This window comes from Coenobita brevimanus, chromosome 18, assembly GCF_032717465.1.
Source record: "Coenobita brevimanus isolate Jiangsu-jjx chromosome 18, ASM3271746v2, whole genome shotgun sequence".
Lineage (NCBI taxonomy): Eukaryota > Metazoa > Arthropoda > Malacostraca > Decapoda > Coenobitidae > Coenobita > Coenobita brevimanus.
In genome coordinates, this window is record NC_136971.1 from 33,636,164 (window position 1) to 33,654,493 (window position 18,330).

The 18,330-nt window shown below is 38.8% G+C and overlaps 1 protein-coding gene across 1 annotated transcript in view; it reads left to right on the forward strand.

Annotated features, from left to right (window-relative positions):
• LOC145391464 (uncharacterized) overlaps positions 1-17,859 on the forward strand; it is a 161,289-nt gene extending 143,430 nt beyond the window's left edge. The window contains exons 11-14 of the mRNA XM_080266079.1: positions 969-1,053; positions 1,258-1,333; positions 10,532-10,670; positions 17,740-17,859. Coding sequence (XP_080122205.1) covers positions 969-1,053; positions 1,258-1,333; positions 10,532-10,670; positions 17,740-17,859 — 420 coding nt within the window. The remainder of the gene's footprint in view (positions 1-968; positions 1,054-1,257; positions 1,334-10,531; positions 10,671-17,739) is intronic.
• The last annotated feature ends 471 nt before the right edge of the window (positions 17,860-18,330 follow it).

The following is an 18,330-nucleotide window of genomic DNA, read 5'->3' on the forward strand; positions in this document are numbered from 1 at the left end:
CGTGTTGTCTTTACCTCTTCACAGCTGTTGGCTTTACACACCGATTTTATTTTCCCGTGTGGAGTACAACTCGTATGTTTGGATGGAGCTACCCACATACAGCTCTTCTAAACAAGGTTGTGCTGAAGGTTTTTCGTCTAATCATCTCACTTCTTCTCACCTGCTTCCTTCAAACTCTTTCTCTTTGCAGAATTTCATATTTATCTCTTTACTATTACTACTTAAACTGTCACTTCTTTTCTGAGCTATCTTCTTGCATCTCTCCTACAATGCGGTGGGCGCGTAGAACTGTTGCACTTTTCAGTTGAACTTGCTGATGCAAGAGCAAACCGATACTCTCCATCATCCATGTATGCAACAGGTCAGCTCTGGAGCTGACTTCCCCCGTCTTTATTTACCTTTGCCTATGATGCACAATCTTTTATTCATAGTTTGTTTAGGCATCTCAAAATCAACTAAACTTGAATTTGACTGTCTTCTCTTCTGCTTTCTTTGAAGAAACAGCTTTGTAAGCTTTTTGCCTTTGGTTCTTCATTACTTGCATAAATAAGTAATCTGTGACTTGCAGTCTTTGTCGGAGTAATTCGTGTCTCAGAAAGTGTATTAAGCCCACTTTCAAATCACAGTACTTGTTGGACACAAAAATGCAAGAGGCTAATGCATTAACATTTCCTCTAAAACTGTTATATATAATTGTGAGCTGTCTTTCACTGTATATAATATATATATATATATATATATATATATATATATATATATATATATATATATATATATATATATATATATATATATATATATATAAAAATGTGTGTGTGTGTATGTGTGTGTGTGTGTGTTCTGTAAAACCTGCAAAAATGGTATGTCACAATGATCAGTATATGGATGTACTGTGTCTGATGGTTTTACTTTACTACTAACTGTGGTGCGATCTCCTGGTGGGGCGTGGTGGTGTGGTGGTGCGCCAGGCCAGCAATGGAGGAGTGGTCATGATCAGCTTCTATAATTACTTCCTTACCTGCAGCAAGGACGCAACCATCAGTGACGTCATCGGTAAGTCCAGAACCTCTCTCGCTTTTTCTCTCTCAAAGTTGAGAGCTTTTTTTTTGTTTTAGGTAATGTTTTATTTAAAAATATACATTATTATTATTATACTTTTATTTTTAGCTCTGGCAATTTCTTGAAATATGTGTGTTAGGGTGGGAGAGTTATGAGGTACGACAGATGGTGAACTGAGTGTGTTTGTCGCGCCGCCAGAGCACATCAACCACGTACGCAAGGTGGCCGGGGTGGACCACGTTGGTATTGGCGCAGACTTCGACGGCATCAACATGTGAGTCACACAGTTTTCCTCCTAATTCCAGCCTGTCTGTAAAGGTAGCACAACGAACTGTTATGGCCTTTTCGTACATCACAACTAATCGGTGTTTGTAACAGTAAAAGAAGTAAGTAACACTGTTATACTGTTACATCATATTCATGTAGGTTACTTAACAATACTTGTAAACCCAGTACATCACGCTGTTACATCCATGCCATGTTAGCTGTCTTTAGATTTATCAGTGCTTGGGAAGGTAGTATGTTACACTGTTATACCCAGATCACAATATTATGATAAAAAAAATCACAATGTTTATCCATGCCAAGTTGCCACTGTTTATGACTTATCAGCGCCTGTAAAGGTAATATGGCACACAGTTATACCCAAATCACGCTGTCATGCTAAACCTTTATAAATGGCAGTACGAATAAAAAGATGGAAGAGGAGCATAAGACAGTATGGATCAGTTGGGTCAAAGATTGTGTGGATAAAGTTGAAAGTTGGAATACAAATGTGGGCGATTCTGTGTGTGTATGCGCCAACGCAAGATCGTGCTAGAAGAGTGAGAGAAGAGTTCTGGACAAATGTAGAAGTGTGCATGGAAAAATTTGGAAGGAATGAGAGAGTGTTTTTGATTGGTGATATGAATGGTAAAGTTGGGAATGTGAAGGTGGATGGAATAGTTGGTGAGTAGGGTATGCCTGCTGAGATTGATGAGAATGGGAGTGCGTTAGTGGACATTTGTGCTGGAAGGGGGTTGGTGATAGCCAATACCCTCTTCAGGCATAAAATGATCCACAGGTATACATGGCGAGTGATGAGAAGGGTGGGTGGTGAACTGAATGAAAGGAAGGCAATGATTGATTATGTGTGTGTGGATGAAAGGATGCAAAGATGTGTAATGGATGCAAGAGTTTATAGACGCTGGGGGAGTGGACTTTCTGACCATTACTTGGTGGTGGCCAGAATTAGAATTCAAGTAAGATGGGGAATAGAAGAAAGGAAAGACGAGAGGAAGGAGTAGTTGCAAGGAGAGTGGAAAGGTTACAAGAGGATGAGAAAAAGGCAGAGTATAAGAGAGAAGTGGAGGAACGATTGGGCAAATATGAATTGGAGCAGATGGGAGACGTGGAAGGTGTGTGTAGGATATTTACAGAAGCAATATGTGCAGCATGTGATGTGGTGTGTGGAAGGAAGAGAAGACGGAGGGGGGTGCAAGGAACAGCGTGGTGGACTGAAGAGGTGAAACAGGCTGTGGCATAAAAGAAGAAAGCATACAATGAATGGATGAGAAATAGGGGCGTGGAAGAAGTTGAGAGGCAGAAGAGAGAGTTATATGTAGAAAGAAAGAGAGAGGTGAAAAGATTAGTAAGAGAGAGTAAGAAGAGAGTGGATGAGGTATTTGGAAGGAATTTGAGTGTAAAGTGGAGGGACTGTAAGAAATTATTCTGAAAAGAGGTGAAAAGAGTAAGGCAGGGTGGAAGTGAAGTTCGCAGGGGTGTGAAAGATAAAAATGGTAGATCACTAGTGGAGAAGGGAGAAAAAGTGAGCAGATGGAAAGAACACATTAAGGAATTGTTGAACGTAGAGGATGGAAGTAATGCGAGTATTAGTGGCTAGGGAATGGCTGGGAGAAGGAGAGAGGTGAGAAGACAGGAAGAAATCAGTAGGATAGAAGTTGTGGAAGCAATGAAGAAAGTTAAATCGGGGAAAGCCCAAGGAATTGATGGAGTGTGTGGTGAAATGCTGAAGCATGGGGAAGAGATAGTAGTAGAATGGATGTGGAAGATGTGCAGATTGGCCTGGGAGGAAGGTAGAGTCCCGGAGGATTGGAAGTCAGGTATAATTATTCCCTTGTACAAAGGAAAAGGGGAAAAAGAAGTGTGTGGTAATCATACGGGCATTTGTCTTAGTATAATAGGAAAACTGTATGGTAGAATACTTATTGACAGAGTTAGAGAAAGAACAGAGAAATTAGTTGGAGAAGAACAGGGAGGCTTTAGGAAGGGAAGAGGTTGTGTAGATCAGATATTCATTCTTAGATCTTTAGTGGAAAAGTTTCTAGAGAAGGGAAAGAAGTTGCATGCGGCTTTCATGGATTTGGAGAAAGCATATGACAGGGTGGATAGACAAGGATTGTGGAAAGTGTTAAGAATATATGAAGTAGATGGGAATTTGTTGAATGCTGTGAAGAGTATGTACGATGGTGCGAAGGCTGCAGTGCGTGTGGATGGTGAACTAAGTGAATTTTTCTCTTTGAAAATTGGGTTGAAACAGGAATGTGTCATGTCTCCATGGTTGTTCAATCTGTACATGGATGGGGTAATAAAAGAGGTACAAGGTAGGGTAGTGGATGTTGGAGTGGCCCTGGTGAGAGAGGATAGTGTTTGGAAACTCCCTGTACTGTTGTTTGCAGATGATACTGTGTTGTTGAGTGAAGACGAAGGGGAGCTGCAAGGCTTGGTGAATGAGTTTGGGAGAGTGTGTAAGAAACGGAATCTAAAGGTGAATGTAGGGAAGAGTAAAGTGATGGTCTTTGAGAGAGGTGAAGTCAGTGATTGTACAGTGAGGTTGGATGGTGAGGAATTGGAAAATGTGAGTACGTTTAAGTACTTGGGTAGTACTTGAGGTTTGGAGGGTGAAGTGCTTGAAAGGGTACAGCAGGGAAGAAAGGTTGCTGGTTCTTTGAAAGCAGTGATAAGAAACAGGGAAGTGAGCATGGAAGTGAAAAAGTTACTACATGACAGTATTGTGATACCAACTCTAACGTACGGAAGTGACGCTTGGACGTTGTTGGAAGGACACAAGTCAAGAGTGAGAGCAGTGGAAATGAGTTATTTAAGAGAAGCCTATGGAGTCACATGGAGAGACAGGCTGACGAATGAGGATATAAAGGAGGGTTGTGGTGTTGATGTGGATGTGATAGGAAGCGTTATGAGGAACACATTGAGGTGGTTTGGCCATGTGGAGAGGATGGAGGGTGAAAGACTGTCGAAGAGAGTGTATGTAAGTGAGGTAGAGGGGGGAAGAGGGAGGGGGAGGCCGAGGATGATGTGGAGGGATGGGGTGGAGAGGTATATGAGAGAGGGGTGTGTGAGTTGGGAGCAAGGCAGTGAAATGGCGAGGGACAGGGTGATTTGGAGGCGATTTGTTTGTGGCCACCCCAAACGGGATTGAGGCGTCTGGTAATAGATAGATAGATAGAAGATTATATAACAGTATAAGTATTACAAAACAAAATACTAAAACTAAAAATATTCTAAAATTAATGAACATTAAATTTCAAACAATTAAAAACGGTTTCAAAAGTATGGAAAGTTCATTGATGAGAGTGGCAGGTATATAAGCTTCCTGATGAAGAAACAAAAATGTACCCGTAAGTCTGTTGATACAAATTATGTTACCGTCTCATGTGTATATAAAAATTAGCCTACTTATAAATTGCGAAAGCTGCTACTTTACGGGTGTGAGAATTTTATGTAAAGTTAGATAAACAGAGAAAGCTTCAAAAGAAACTCGACCCGGGGTGGGTGATTCGAATTTAGAGGCAATTTCCTGCTCAGATTTGCAGTGATTAAGAGATGGGTTGGGAGAGGGCGTTGCTTTGGTGGGCATGTAAAGTGATGAAGAGGACCACTGGGTTTGTTTACGTGTGTTTCTTGGCTAGTGCCAATGCCAGTCCATGGTCAGTGCCCAACAGATGATGCTGTGTGTGTGTGTGTGTGTGTGTGTGTGTGTGTGTGTGTGCGTGTGTGTGTGTGTGTGTTCTTACCTAATTGTTCTTACCTAATTGTATCTTTACAGGAATGAGTCAAGCTCGTACTGTCCCGTGTCTTAAACCATATTTATCGTACATATCCTTAAATTTGTGAATTGTTTTGGCACACACTATTTCATTCGGTAGTGGATTCCATTGATCAATTGCTCTGTTTGGGAAACTGAATTTCCTTACGTCTTTATCACCTCTCTTCTTATGCAGTTTTTTGCAGTGTCCTCTTGCTGATGCTTCCCCATATGTTAAGTAATCATTTATGTCTATTTTCTCCTTCCCTGATATGCATTTATATAGCATTATCATGTCACCTCTTTTCCTTCTCTCATGTAGTGTTGGTAGATTCAGTTTATTTAGTCTTTCTTTGTAGCTTAGGTCCCTTAAGTTTGGTATCCATCTTGTAGCGACCCTTTGAAATTTTTCAATCTTGTCTATGTGTTTTTTGAGATGAGGACCCCAGACTACTGATGCATACTCCAGGGTTGGTCTAATGAATGATGTTATTATCCTTCTTAGCATGTCTTCATTTATGTATGTGAATGCTATTCTCATATTTGCAAGCAGTGTATACATGTTCCGTACCTTCTCGCTGATGTGGTCAGCCGGAGATAGTCTGTTATTAATAATCACACCTAGGTCCTTCTCTCTTTCTGATGTGTATAGGGTTTTATTTCCTAACGTATAATCCCAATCAGGTCTTTTTCCACTTTTACCAAACTTGATTACATGACACTTGTCCACATTGAATTCCATTTGCCATGTATTACTCCATTCATGAAGTTCATTTAATTCTTCTTGTAGCTCTTTACAAGAGTCTGTGCTAGTAATTCTCCTTTGTATTTTTGCATCATCTGCAAACATATTCAGATAGCTTTCATTTCCAGTGTTACTGTTTATATCATTTATATACACTAAAAACATGATTGGTGCCAGCACTGAACCCTGTGGTACTCCACTAGTCACTTCTTTCCATGATGAGTAGTTTCCCCTTAGTACTGTTCTCATTTCTCTTTTTATGAGAAAATCTTGCATCCAACAAAACAGTTTGCCTCGAATTCCTCCTTGATAATACAGTTTCCATAAAAGTCTTTGGTGTGGTACTGTGTCAAATGCTTTCTTGAAATCTAAATAGATACTGTCCACCCATCCTTCTCTTTCCTGTATTGTGTTTGTTACTCTGTCATAGTAGCTCAACAGATTAGTAACACATGATTTTCCTTTTCTGAAACCAAACTGTCTTTCTGTTATCATACTGTGTTCTTGTAGATGATTTACCTGAGCTTTTATTATAAGCTTTTCTAATACCTTGCTTACAACACTGGTCAGTGATACTGGTCGGTAGTTGAGTGGATTTTATCTATTTCCTTTCTTGAATAAGGGGACAATATTTGCTTTCTTCCAAATATCAGGTAGTTTACCTTGACTCAAGGATTTCTTGAAAATTAAAAATAATGGTTTACTAAACTCCTTTGCACATTCTCGTAGTACCCAACATGAAATTTCATCAGGACCACTTGCTTTTCCTCTGTCTAATTTACTTAACTCCTCCTGTATTACTTTTTCTGATATTTGTATATCTGGTAGTATGTGTGGACATGCATGTTCCACATAGTCCCTCTCAAAATTTTTTTCTTCTGTAAAAACTAATTGGAAATTCTTATTTACCGCTTCACAAATATCTTTCTCTTGTGTATAGGTGATTCCCTCGTCCGTAATGGATTGTATTATATCTTTTACTTTGGTTTTGCTTCAGATGTAGCTGTAAAATAGCTTTGGTTGATCACTACTTTTATTTATTATATCCTCCTCAAACTGTTTTTGGGCTTCCCTCCTTATTCTTGTATAATCGTTTCTTGCCTGTTTGTAATTATTATACGCCCTTTCACTATTGTGTCTTCTGTATCTATTCCACAACAAATCTCTTCTTTCTTTTGATTTTTTACATTCTGTATTGAACCATTTCTGTATTTTCTTATCTGCTTCTTTGTGCTGTGGGATGTACTTCTGGACTCCTATTTCATAAAATTCACAAAATTTTTTATATACAGCATTTAAATCTTGTCCTCTAAGCTCATTTTCCCAATCAACCTCTAAGAAATACTTCTTTAGGTCTTGACAATTTCCCTTTTTATAGTTTAGGCTCTTTTTGAAACTTTCATTGCTGATAACTATGTCATATGCTATCCTGAAGTTGTAATTTAGTACTGCATGATCGCTTTTGCCATGTGGAGGGTGATATATTAAACTGTCAATATCATTTTCTTGTCTAGTAAATATTAGATCTAGCATTGAAGGTACATCGAGTCCTCTTTTTCTGGTGGTTTCCCTCACATGTTGCGTTAGGAAAAACTCTTGCACGAGATCTAGGAGCTTTTGGTCCCAACAGCTTTCTTGGCTAGTTATATCTAGAGTATTCCAATTTATATTTGTATTAAAATCTCCAGTTAGTATAATTCTTTCCGATTTCTCTTCCATTTTATGTAGTAATGATCTTAAACTCTGAATTGTACTCTCTGCCAGGTCCTCATATTCGTCTCTTTCCCATGTGTTTGATCTGGGTGGCATGTACAAATTGGCTACAATTACTTTCCCTTCAGATGTGTTGATCTCTACTGCAATCAGTTCTACTTGTGATGGTATATCTAGTTTTATTTCATTGACTTTTAGATTTTTCTTAGTTAATATTATAATTCCTCTTCCTTTTTTTAAATTTCTGTCTCTTCTCCATATATTGTATTCCTCTAAGTTTAGTATGTCATTGGATAACCTTGGTGTTAATTTTGTTTCAGTTAGGCATATTATATGTGGTTCATTTTCTCTGACATAATCATTCATCTCTAGTAATTTAGAAACCATTCCATCCACATTTGAGTACATCAACTTTATTATCTTGTTTATATACTTGTCATGATATGGTTCTACTACCTTACTCCTTTTTATTCCCTCCTGTTTGTGTACCACTTTCGTACCTGGAATCCTATTACTTTGTAAAAATATGTGTTCTTCTCCTCTTCTGATCTTCCCTCATTTTTTGTTTTTGCTTCCTCCCTCTTCTCTTTCAGTAATTCCATTTCCTCTTGTGTTAGGCATCTTTTTATCCATACATTTTTGAACTCCTCTTTTTCCATAAGATTCTTTGCATTTTTTAGTATCTCCTCCACAGTGTTTACCCTCTGGAAAGTTACCTTTAACTGTCTTGTCTTGCTTTTCTCGTATTTCCCTAACCTTTTGTGTTCCTCTATATCTTTACTACAGATTTCCTCTGATACTTCTTTCAGTAAGCTCATTATATTTGCCATCTCCTTTTTGTCTCTTGTGATCTTGTTTTTTACTTCTTCCTCTTCTATACTAGTGATTACTATAGATTTGTTGATATCTACTGAATCTCTGACTAACTTTGGGTTGTTTTGGATTATTCTTTTCACTTCCTTTTTAATGCTTTTTTCCTCTACCCTTGTTTCTAAGTCTTTCTTTACTTTCACCATTTCAGCATACGAGATTTCCACATCATTTTTGTAGCTTTGCACAGCTTCATTCACCTGTGTTATCTTCTCCTCAATATCACTGCTCTGGTTTATCAGACTGCTTACTTGCCTAATTGCCTCTGTATCATTTTTGAACTCTTCCATAATACTCTCGTGATTGACTACTGTATTGCCATTTCACTCATTTTCTTCTTAAGTGTACTCAATTCCACTGTTAGTTCACTGATGGTTGTGTCTTTCTTGTTGGCCTCCCTTCCTAGTTTTTCTATTTCTTCCTTTTGCAAGTGCATCTGCTTTTTTATTTCATCAATTTCATTTTTGAAAGCCATTTCCAGTTTGTTTACACGTTCAACCAGTCTATTGTGAGTCTCCACTTTGACCAGTTCTTGGTAGAAATCATCATCTTGCTTTCTACCTTTATGCCTTTTCTTTTCCATATTTGCTTTACTAAAGTATGTGTCCATTTTGCAATACTAAAAGTACAGAATAGCTACTGTACATTCCCTGGGGCAGTTGTAGTCTAAACAAACCTCAGCTGACTGAGCACATTCTTTCGCCACTCTGTTCTGTTTTCTGTTTGAACAAGTCTTGTTTAAACTTTTTATTTTTTTTTTAATAATAAAAAATCATTTAGTCTAACCTGGTACAGAGCTTGACTCATATAAAGATACTAATTTAGGTAATGCCACTGGCTGTGCTGGCTCGGTATGGAGCGCACGTCTGTTCTCCTTGACTCCTTGTGTGTGTGTGTGTGTGTGTGTGTGTGAATTTTCCTGAGCTGACCAGAAATGTCAAAAGTTAGCAGGCGTAAAATATGAAGTGTGCATATTGCAGCTAAAGGGTGAAACACGGTTGCACTCGTGTACGGGTGTGTGTGTTGCCTAAGGATATAGCAAAGTTTTAATGATATAATCCGAGGTTTACACAAACGATACACACAAAAAGTATTATGATACTTTACTGTCATTTCGAGCCAAAGTTTCCTTTGCTAGTTCTCGTGTCGCAGAAGGAATTACATTACTGTACTGAGTTTATAGAAAAATTTTGGTCCTGTTGAAATGATAATATTAATTTTATTACATTGTTATAATTGTCTTGTTTCATGTATTGTGTTCATGTTGCCGTTATGATGCTGGCAGAAGTGTGTTCCGGGTACTACACTACAACCATTTTTTCTTTCATCCTTGTACTTCCAGTGGTTTTTACTTGGTCTTTCTTGCATATAGTTTTCGTTGGTGAAATGTTTGTGTTCACGATGATGCATTATGGTAACATCTGTGTCAGGCGAATTTACATTAGGCTACATTTTCTCTGGTGCTATCATTCATTCTTATCATTCCTTGACTGCGCCACTATATTCCTTGTTTAGCAAGTTATCTCTGCAGCTCTTGTGTTGTCTTTGTGTAGGCACCAAAGTTAATGGTGTGGGGCTAGTTAGTAACAACCACCGAGAACTATGCAAATGACTCAACTTTGGTAGGTGTTGGACTCTAGCCAGGCATTTCATCACTGTCTGTGGCGCTGAGGTTCTCCGCCATGTCGTCACAAACTGTGTGTATATCGGTAATCTCTCTCTCTCTCTCTCTCTCTCTCTCTCTTAATTTGCTCTCACAATTAGGCAGGTGCTTTTAATAACGACTTTCATAAATTAGAACCCTCCCTCACACCTTGTCGCTGGCAGCTGTTACACGCCAACCAATAGAACTTAGTAACTATCATCCAATAGCTACCTGACTGGCCTCTCGATACCCCTCGCTTGAGTGCCGTTATCTCGGTTTATTCACAAAATAGTATACTTCAGAGTGTATCGTTTCTTGGCTATTGTATGATTCAGGTGAAGATTTAGGCTTAGTTAAAAGCGTGTGTCTACCTTAAGGAACTGCGTGTTTACAGTAGTTAATTTAATCCCTCTTCTTCCTTCTTGTGTGTGTGTGTGTGTGTGTGTGTGGCCAGGCTGCCGGAGGGGTTGAAGGACGTGTCTGGGTACCCTCGTCTCTTTGCGGAGCTGCTCAGTGACCCCACCTGGTCGCTGGATGACCTGGCCAAGCTGGCAGGCCACAATCTCCTCAGGGTCATGCGTGCTGCAGAGCAGGTCAGTACCGTACTTAATAATAATAACTCATTCAGTCAGAAGTAGCCACCCTGTTCAGCATGCAAACACCAGGACAAATTAGTACTTAATCAGCTGCTAAGAGGTGGAACACTCTACACACTAGGAGAAAGATGGAGTAGGAGCAGCTGTTACTTATTCATGATTCACTCTATGAAAAGTAACCCGCCCTGTACATCACATTTTCAAAAGCAAGCCAAGCATACCAAATTTTCACTTCCTGGCCCAAACATTCACTTCCAAAACGTATTTTTGTGGAATAGCACCATTTACCTTTCAGTGGTTTAATTAATGTATTACTAATCCAGAAACACTAAGAAAAACTTAATTTCGATATTGGTATTGAGGCAATGGTGGCTGAGCAAATTCAGCACTACAAATATAAGTAAATATCCATTGCACAATTTGACGTTTTTTCCTACCAATATTAAGTGCATACCGGCAAAGGCACTATAAAGAGAAACTTCATTGTTTAATACCAAAAAAGGCTAAGAACCAAAGAGTTAAATACTGTGTGAGTGACGAATATAGCTTCAGACATACATTATGTATTATGAATGTACAGCAGGATTTTCAGTAATCGGCATACCTTTATCCATGTAAACACAGATCAGACTCATACATTTATTATCATTAGTAATTCTGTTTGCTAAGTTTGAGTTACAATTCTCAATATGTTTTTGGTTGTCAAGTGTGGCAGCAGAGATGTGTAAGTTTTATATGTAAGTAATTGTGTAGCCCTGTTCGTGCTTTCTCTCTCCTTGTTTCTGGATTCTCTCAGCCTACGCTAAGGTGGGAATACGGATCAAGATGCCGATAAAATATATTTTACACTGAAAATTTCAGTTTTATAAAAAATTTTGAGGATTATGCCATATACCTGACATGGAACATTACAGGTTACAAAATTAAACTATCTTCTTTCAGTCTGAGCTGTTACTTACTATCTATATGCAGGTACACTGTCGATTTTCCGACATTTCTGGTTAAAGAGACTTACCAGATTGTCCGTTTAAACTTTAATAATAATAATAATAATAATAATAATAATAATAATGATAATTAATAATAATAATAATAATAATAATAAAAATAATAATAAGAGTAATAATAATAATAATAAAAATAATAATAAGAGTAATAATAATAATAATAATAATAATAATAATAATAATAATTATAATAACAAATCACCAACCTAGTATATACTATATATATATATATATATATATATATATATATATATATATATATATATATATAGATAGATAGATAGATAGATAGATAGATAGATAGATAGATATATAGATATAGATAGATAGATAATATATACATATATAGATAGATAATATATAGATAGATAGATAGATAATATATATATATATATATATACTGCCAGACGCCTCAATCTCGTTTGGGGTGGCCACAAACAAATCGCCTCCACGTCGCCCTGTCCCCCGCCATTTCACTGCCCTGCTCCCAACTCACCCCCTCTCTCTCACTGGCGGAGGGTTAGTGCCCCTTCCCGGAAAACAACTAACTAACTATATACATATATATATATATATATATATATATATATATATATATATATATATATATATATATATATATATATATATATATATATATATATATATATATATATATATATATATATATATATATATATATATATATATATATATATATATATATGCATCCTGTATCTTTATACTATGGACTGCTAAAAAATTTAAATCAATTATGGCAGGTGGGATCGTGGCAGTAATCCTGGTACATAAAAGAAAAAATGCGATTCTCACGTCGTACAAAACACACTTCTTGATGTGAAAGAAAGGTTAAAATATAGGAATATTTAGTATTGTCTCTCTCATTCTCTAGTCATTATGTAATTAAGGTCCAGAGTACTTGTCCGATGCTGGGAGAGTACATTTCATTATTTGTTTACTAATTTATTTGTTTGTATTTTTACCCTCCACCTAACAAAATCAGAAGAGGATGTTGATATCACTGGGATCAATAGGTGTCCATCCAAAGAGCTGGGTGACAACGGCAAGGTGGCTGGCCGAACATACAGATTTCGTTTCTGGGCCAAAAAACTCAGAAAGTATTCATTATAGAGTCATGAAATTTCACATGGTTATGTGTCTTACAGTGAATTGGTGACTTTTGATAGGTAGAATGCTGTGTCAACTAATGAAAAAAAATTCCAGAGATTTCAATGCCACCTGTACAAAGAATCTGAAGGGCCCAGGTTATGTGTCCTCAAGTTGTTCTCCTTACGACAACATTTAAAAGAAAAGACTGGGGAGGGGGAGGGCCGTTATGCGCTTGATTTGGTGTGCAGGGAGGTGGGGGGGTATGTGCTTGGTCAGGTGGAGATTTGCAACGGCATAACGTTGCCTATATTTCTTAATTTTCATCACGAAGTTTTTAGCGTGATGCAGTGAACAGGATATTTTAAACTATGGCTATGCCAGGTTATATGTCAGTGTTATGTACAGTCGGTATTAAAAGTCCAGTCACTTGTCCTGTTATTTTTTTTTTTATTCTGAAAATATTTGTGGTGTTTATGCGGCAACCGATAATGATGACTTTATTTCGCCGCTGGACATTGTTGTCAGTGTCAGCTGCTGCGGATTTGCCAATATGATGTTGACAGTCCATAAGAGAGGTGACAGGATTTTTGATGTTGACTATACATTAAGAGGAGAGTTTTTTAAGATTCAAATTTCACTTGGGACTGCACCAAAAAATACAGCATGCGAGAAGAGAGGGGAGAGTAGTTAAAAAAAAAAAATCATATGATATATTTCAAGCCACAGCAGGAGTAAAATTTAAACAATACAGTATAAGCACTGGATCGCACAGAATCGAGGAATCACAACCACAAGCTGAAGGGTAAATAGAAGTGACGGCACCGCGGTACAACACTCAAAGCGTGATCTGTGGTCGCCCAGTAAACTAGTGCTTAGACTGAGGGAATTTCAGATACTTTCTCGCAATATTAGCTGGATGAACTGAGGTGCCAAAGCATCAGTTGCCAGAACATCGGTGGTGTACCTGCACCTGTCACACTGGCAAGAACTTTAACCATTTAGCCATTTACAATACATAACCGTTTAGATATGAGACAGGGGGGATACAGCAAAACTTCAAGAAATTATGGATGAGGGTACAGTCGCCCCAAGAAGTGACGGCAGAGTTTCAGAAGGCTTTGGTCACTCTGTACTGTACGTGCCTTATCACTGATCAAGAAATTCTGAATGCTCTGCCATCACTTCTTGGGATGACTGTACATCACGACAAAAATAATCAGTGATCATTGCCTTTGCTGGCTGTGGTTATTGAGTATAGGCATTTTTGTATATAACTCGGAAGCGTAAAATCCCCCCCCCCCCCCGCCCTTCTCGCTAGTCATCGATTGGGAATTGAGGGGAGGACACATCCTTCTCATCCATTATAAACCTCTCATCTGCTGGTATATTTAAGTGGATATAATTGATTTTTTTTTTCTACTACTTGTTTTTCATGACAACATCATAAGCTGAATCAAATCATTTACTTCTGCTCTCAAAAACATTACACTGGTAATTTCATACTTATGAAAGATAAAATTATATTCAACTACGTTTAATAAGGGTATATTAATCGGATAGATATAGATCACTGTTTTTATAATAAATAAAATTATTATTATTATTATTATTATTATTATTATTATTATTATTATTATCAACATCATCCTTATACAACAAGTAGCTACACGTTGCCACGCTAGATTCCCGAACACAAAGTCTTGTATACTCATTACCTTAGCTACTATCTCAGGTTTTGCAGCCAATCTGTTAGACAATAAGATCCTTTAAATAGATTGTTTTACGCTATATTTTGTTACTTTAGCATATAAGGAACTGTTACGCACTTCTTGTCACTTTCCTCCACATATCTCCCCATTTACCTACCTTCCTGTCCACCTGCCTACCTTCCGACGTACCTTTCCCCCCATCCATCCGACTCATTATTACTTCATTACTAGTAGGGGAGTGAAAGATAGGAATAACAGATTGTTGGTGGAGAAGAGAGAGAAATTGAGGAGATGGAAGGAGCACTTTGAGGATTTGTTGAATGTAGAGAGTGAGAGCAGTGTGAGTATAAGTGGTTGGGGAATGGCTGGGAGAAGAAGAGATGAGAGGAGGGAGGAAGAGATCAGTAGGTCGGAAGTAGTGGAAGCAATGAAGAAAATTAAGCTGGGAAAGGCCCCAGGAATTGATGGAGTGTGTGGTGAAATGCTTAGGTATGGGGGTGAGATTGTTGTGGAGTGGATATGGAAGTTGTGTAGATTGGCTTGGGAAGAGGGAAGGGTTCCAGAGGACTGGAAATCAGGTATAATTGTTCCTCTGTACAAAGGAAAAGGGGAGAGAGAAGTATGTGGTAACCATAGGGGTATTTGCCTTCTTAGTGTGACTGGTAAAATATATGGTAGAATACTCATTGATAGGGTTAGGCATATGACAGAGGAGCTAGTTGGAGAAGAACAAGGGGGATTTAGGGAAGGGAAAAGGGTGTGTAGATCAGATATTTGTTCTAAGATGTTTAGTGGAGAAGTATCTAGAGAAGGGAAGGAAAGTGTACGCTGCCTTCATGGACTTGGAGAAAGCTTATGACAGAATAGATAGGAAAGGTATGTGGAAGGTACTAAGAATATATGGAGTGGAGGGGAAATTGTTGAGTGCTGTGAAGAGTATGTACGAGGGAGCTAGGGCTACGGTGCGAGTGGATGGTGAGTTGAGTGAGTTCTTTGATCTCAATGTGGGACTGAAACAGGGGTGTGTAATGTCTCCATGGCTGTTTAATATATATATGGATGGGGTCGTAAAGGAGGTACAAGGTAGGGCAGTGGATGTGGGGTGGCCTAATGAATGAGGGTGAGATTTGGAAGCTTCCGGTGTTGCTGTTTGCTGATGATACAGTATTGTTGAGTGAAGATGAATGGGAGTTGCAAGGTTTGGTGAATGAATTTGGGACAGTGTGTAGGAGGAGGAAGCTGAAAGTTAATGTAAACAAAAAGTAAAGTTATGGTGTTTGAGAGGAATGAAGTCACAGAGTGTGCAGTGAGGTTGGATGGTGAGGATATGGAGAATGTGAGTGCATTCAAGTACTTGGGTAGTGTGATGAGTAAGGATGGAACTTTGGGGGATGAAGTACGTGAAAGGGTACAGCAGGGAAGGAAGGTTGTTGGCACACTGAAAGCAGTGATGAGAAATAGGGAGGTGAGTATGGAAGTTAAGAAGTCACTGCATGATGGTATTGTGATCCCTACCCTGACGTATGGAAGCGAGGCGTGGACCTTGCAAGAGGGGAACAAGTCAAGAGTGAGAGCAGTGGAAATGAGTTACTTGAGAGGAGCATGGAGTGACATGGAGGGACAGGTTGACGAATGAAGAAGTGAAGGAACGTTGTGGGGTAGATGTGGATGTGGTTGAAAAGATTAGGAGAAATACACTGAGGTGGTTTGGACATGTGGAGAGGATGGAGAATGAAAGACTGACTAAGAGGGTGTATGTAGGTGAGGTGGAGGGAGGGAGAGGGAGGGGTAGACCGAGGATGAGGTGGAGGGATGGAGTTGAGAGGTATATGAGGGAGGGGGGGGTGAGTTGGGGGGAGGGGAGTCAAATGGTGGGTGACAGAGTGACTTGGAGGCGTTTTGTCTGCGGCCACCCTTTGCGGGATTAGGGCGTCGGGCTATAGATAGATAGATAGATAGATTTCTACCTAAATCCCTGTCCACCCCTACCTACCTCCCTGCTTATCTCCCAACCTACCTCTCTCCCTACGTACCTACCTACCTCCCTACCCACTTCGTTTTCTTACCTACCTTCTCATCTTCCTACCTACCTACCTGCCTCCCTACCCAACTACCTACTTACTTACCGTCTCCCTTTCTGTACTTCCCTGCTTACCTCCCTCACTCCCTACCTCTTTACCAACCCCTTGGCTTCTTCTGTACCGACATACCTAACTACCTACCTACCTACCCGACTCCGTACCTGCTTTTCTGCTTACCTACCTCCTTGCCTACCTAACTACCTACTTCCCTTCCTGCATGCTTCCAGCATCTTATGATTTACAAACTGTGACACGTTATATTTTTTTCATGTCTATCATTTTCAAGTGGGATATATCAAAAGTGATGAGGGCAAATTACTGCAGTTTGAACGTCCTTTCCGATGATAACAGCGTATCCAAGTAAAGCTATGCAGCATTTTTTTAATATATATCAATATCCATAGTAAAGATTTGAATTTGTTTTTAGATATTTAATATCAATGGTAATAAACATGCAGCATTTCTTAACGGAATTATCGGAAAGATATTGATGACAAGTGCCCTAAGAACACACTCGTCCAGTCTAAGTGGGAATGAAGTGACAGCCATGAGTTACTGATGATTTAAAATTATATCCATGTACACTTCAGATACCAGTAATTATATCTTTACCAGTGATTACTAAACTTAAGTAATCCAGCTTCAGTATTTAATGACGCTGTCATGAATGTTCACACGCAAAATTTATAAAATAAAAAATTTATGCACGTACAGTAGGAGTGATGGAGATGTGGACGGTGGATGATGAGGAGAAAGCTGTGCTTTAAGTCATTATTTCCACGGCCCATAACTGACCTGCAAGGGAGGAAGGGGATTTCTTTCTTTTGCACCCTATATTTAGTAAATATCAGAATCTAGCATATGTTCATAAGGGTCTTAGTCTTCGAATACCATCTCTTGTCTCCTAGATATATGCCCTAACCTCCAGGGACACCACATATACACAGCATATCTGTCATGTCCATACATTTGTCTCTTAGAGCCTGATCCCTGTTTAAGGTTTCATGAGTATCTCATCAATTTGAGCCGAGTTTGAATTTAAGTATGTTTATGTCAGCGTGTCTTGTCTTACTTTACATTTTGCCTGAGGCAGAGGGAATATCTAACTGTATTTATGTATGCCCACCTGGCCTGGCCTGGCGGGATGTCCCCATACCAGGTGCGGCTGGAGCTGCGGGAAGAGGGTGTGCTACCGTACGAAGAGGAGGTGCCTCTCACCGCCGGTGACCATGAGGCCTGCTTCTACCGCTTCCTCAGGCCGCCTGATAACGCTGAGTGATCCAAAGCACCAACCAAACCCTTGGGTGATACTTTGGTCTTACATTTCAACAGCCATTGATCATTTCACCTCCCAGTACCCTGTGCGTAGGACCCTCATGTGAAAGAAACGATTATTGGAATCGTATTGCAAATATTTCATATAATTCGCTGTTGACATTGTGGATAATTATTACAGTATTTTTTCTTTTGCCCTGAGCAAATATGTATAGGTTAATTTATATGATAAAGATATTTTATAATCGAAATGACTTAGAACTTAGCAATTACGCAAAGTGATTGGCAGGAGATGTATTTATTTCTTAAAAGCATGTGATAATTATGTTAACTGGTTCACTGTATTATGTAACGTGTTGGAAGTCTAAATGTAGACATTAATAACCAGGTAGTGCAGCGAGATATGTTCATGGAAAATTTTAACACACACACACACACACACACACACACACACACAAAAAAAAACGCCTGAAAC